The 2176-nt window shown below is 38.2% G+C and overlaps 1 protein-coding gene across 1 annotated transcript in view; it reads right to left on the minus strand.

Moving 5' to 3' along the window:
* The window catches only part of CCDC171 (coiled-coil domain containing 171), a 399920-nt gene that overhangs the window by 310475 nt on the left and 87269 nt on the right, over positions 1 to 2176 (minus strand). The window contains exon 7 of the mRNA XM_006864480.1: positions 739 to 831. Within this exon, the coding sequence (XP_006864542.1) occupies positions 739 to 831 (93 nt within the window). The remainder of the gene's footprint in view (positions 1 to 738; positions 832 to 2176) is intronic.

Below are 2176 nucleotides of genomic sequence, written 5' to 3' on the forward strand. Positions count from 1 at the left end.
CTCATAACAACCCAGCATAGGGTTTCCAAGGAGCAGCTGGTGAGTTTAAACCACCGAACTTGTTCAACCCGGTCTTACAGTCAGCAGTTATACTAAGTGCCACATCAGGACTCCTATACACGGTCGTTATGAGTTGGAACCAACTCGATGGCACTTAACAACAACAACTCTATTTATCTTTGCTGTTTTTGTCTAAATACACTGTTAACAAGTCAAATAACAAATCTCAGAAACGTTTTCTCCTGACTATCTTGCTTCCTTCTTCCTCTTTCAGAAAACAAGCACACTCATTCACAAATGGTAAACCAGTTTAATCAAACGAAAATTAAGACTTCAAATGAACAATTTCCAGTCAATTCTTGTGCACTTGAGTCTACAGTCTCATTTTTATGCCACAGCATTCAAACAAATTTGGTAATAGAATACTTCAAATATATATTTAACACACCAGAGACAGATGCAGAGATGATGGCATAGAGAGATAGAGCAGCTGAGGACTCTAAACTCATGGAAAGAGAAAGGCTGTGTGCTGGTGGCAAGGAGGCTGGTTTGCAGAATGTACCTTTTGGTTGTTTAAATGATTATATATATATATTCTTGCATGTTTTGTGTACATATTTTCATTTTAAAATTTTAAAAAAACAAGCAGGAATAGAAGGAAATACAATGAGCAGCCTGCTGCTCTTCTCAGATGTTATGCTACGATTGAGAAGATCTATTATAAAGTTTACATCTTACCTGGATAATTTCAGAGTTAAATTTTGATTCCAAATGTGCTGCTCTTTCCGCTTCAATATTTTCTTCTAATTTCCTCACTCGCAGAGTAGTTGCCTGAAAAACAATTCAAAGAGATGGATATTTAAAGTAGATATGGGTCAGTATATTTCAGAATCACAATTAGCATTTTAAATAGGAGTGCAGTGCAGAAATAACGATCACAATGAATGTTCTAGAATTTACTTATTTTTAAGTTTTACTGTTGTTGTTGTTAAGTGCCATCAAGCCAGTACCGACTCCTAGCGACCTTATGCATAACAGAACGAAACACTACCCAATTATAGTCATGTCCGATGATTGTCCGATGATTTCTGCATTCCATTGGGTCACTTCTCTTTGGAATGGGCACAAATACGGATCTCTTCCAATCAGTCGGCCAAATAGTTGTCTTCCAAATTTCTTGGCAGAGATGAGTGAGTGCCTCCTGTGCCGCCTCACTTTCTTGAAAGATTTCAATTTTTATTCCATCAATTCCTAGTGCCTTGTTCTTTGCCAATTCCTTCAATGCTCTTGATCATATGCTACCTCTTTTTACTGTGGGATATAGATAATGAACTACATACTATATATACTTAAAAAGTATACCATTTGATACATTCTGACATATATGTGTATGTGTGTACATATACATATAGAGCGAGAGAGAAAGGGAGAGTTTGTTGTGACAATGTAGGTTGATGTGCTGGACTGCAAGGCCATTTTGAACTGCAAGGTTGGCGATTCAAGCTCACCAACTGTTCCTCAGAAACCTTGTACAGGGTCACTATGAGTTGGAACCAGCTCCACAGCACTTAACAACAACTATATATACACAAACATATATTCCTGTGACATTGTAGGGTAAGGTGTGACATTGTATGATAAACACTGGACTGCTAACTGCAAGGGTGCGATTCAAATCCACCAGCATTCCTCAGAAACCCTAAACAGGGTCATTATGAGTTGTAACCAACCTTACAGCACTTGAGAACAATATGTGTGTGTGTGTGTGTGTGTGTGTGTGTGTGCATGCACGTATAGGGTTGGAACAATAGCTATCTATAGAGAGAGAGATCTATTGTGGTGCTGTGGGATAAAGCACTGGACCGCAAGGTCAGGTTGAACCACAAAGTCAGCAGTTCAAACCCACCAGACACTCCTCAGAAAAAAATATGTATATTGTTTATTGTTGTTATTAAATGCTGTCGAGTCAGTTCTGACTCATAGTGATCCTGTAATAGGGTTTCCAAGGAGCAGCTGGTGAGTTTAAATCACCAACCTTGCAGTTCAAACAGACTTGTAGTACAGTGCTTATCCTAGGCCATATGTGTGTGTATACATATATTATATACATTTATATGGAGTCCTGGTGTGGTACTGTGAACTAATGTGCTGATTGTAAAGTTGGTTTGAATCACAA

This window comes from Chrysochloris asiatica, unplaced genomic scaffold, assembly GCF_000296735.1.
Source record: "Chrysochloris asiatica unplaced genomic scaffold, ChrAsi1.0 scaffold00065, whole genome shotgun sequence".
Classification (NCBI taxonomy): domain Eukaryota; kingdom Metazoa; phylum Chordata; class Mammalia; order Afrosoricida; family Chrysochloridae; genus Chrysochloris; species Chrysochloris asiatica.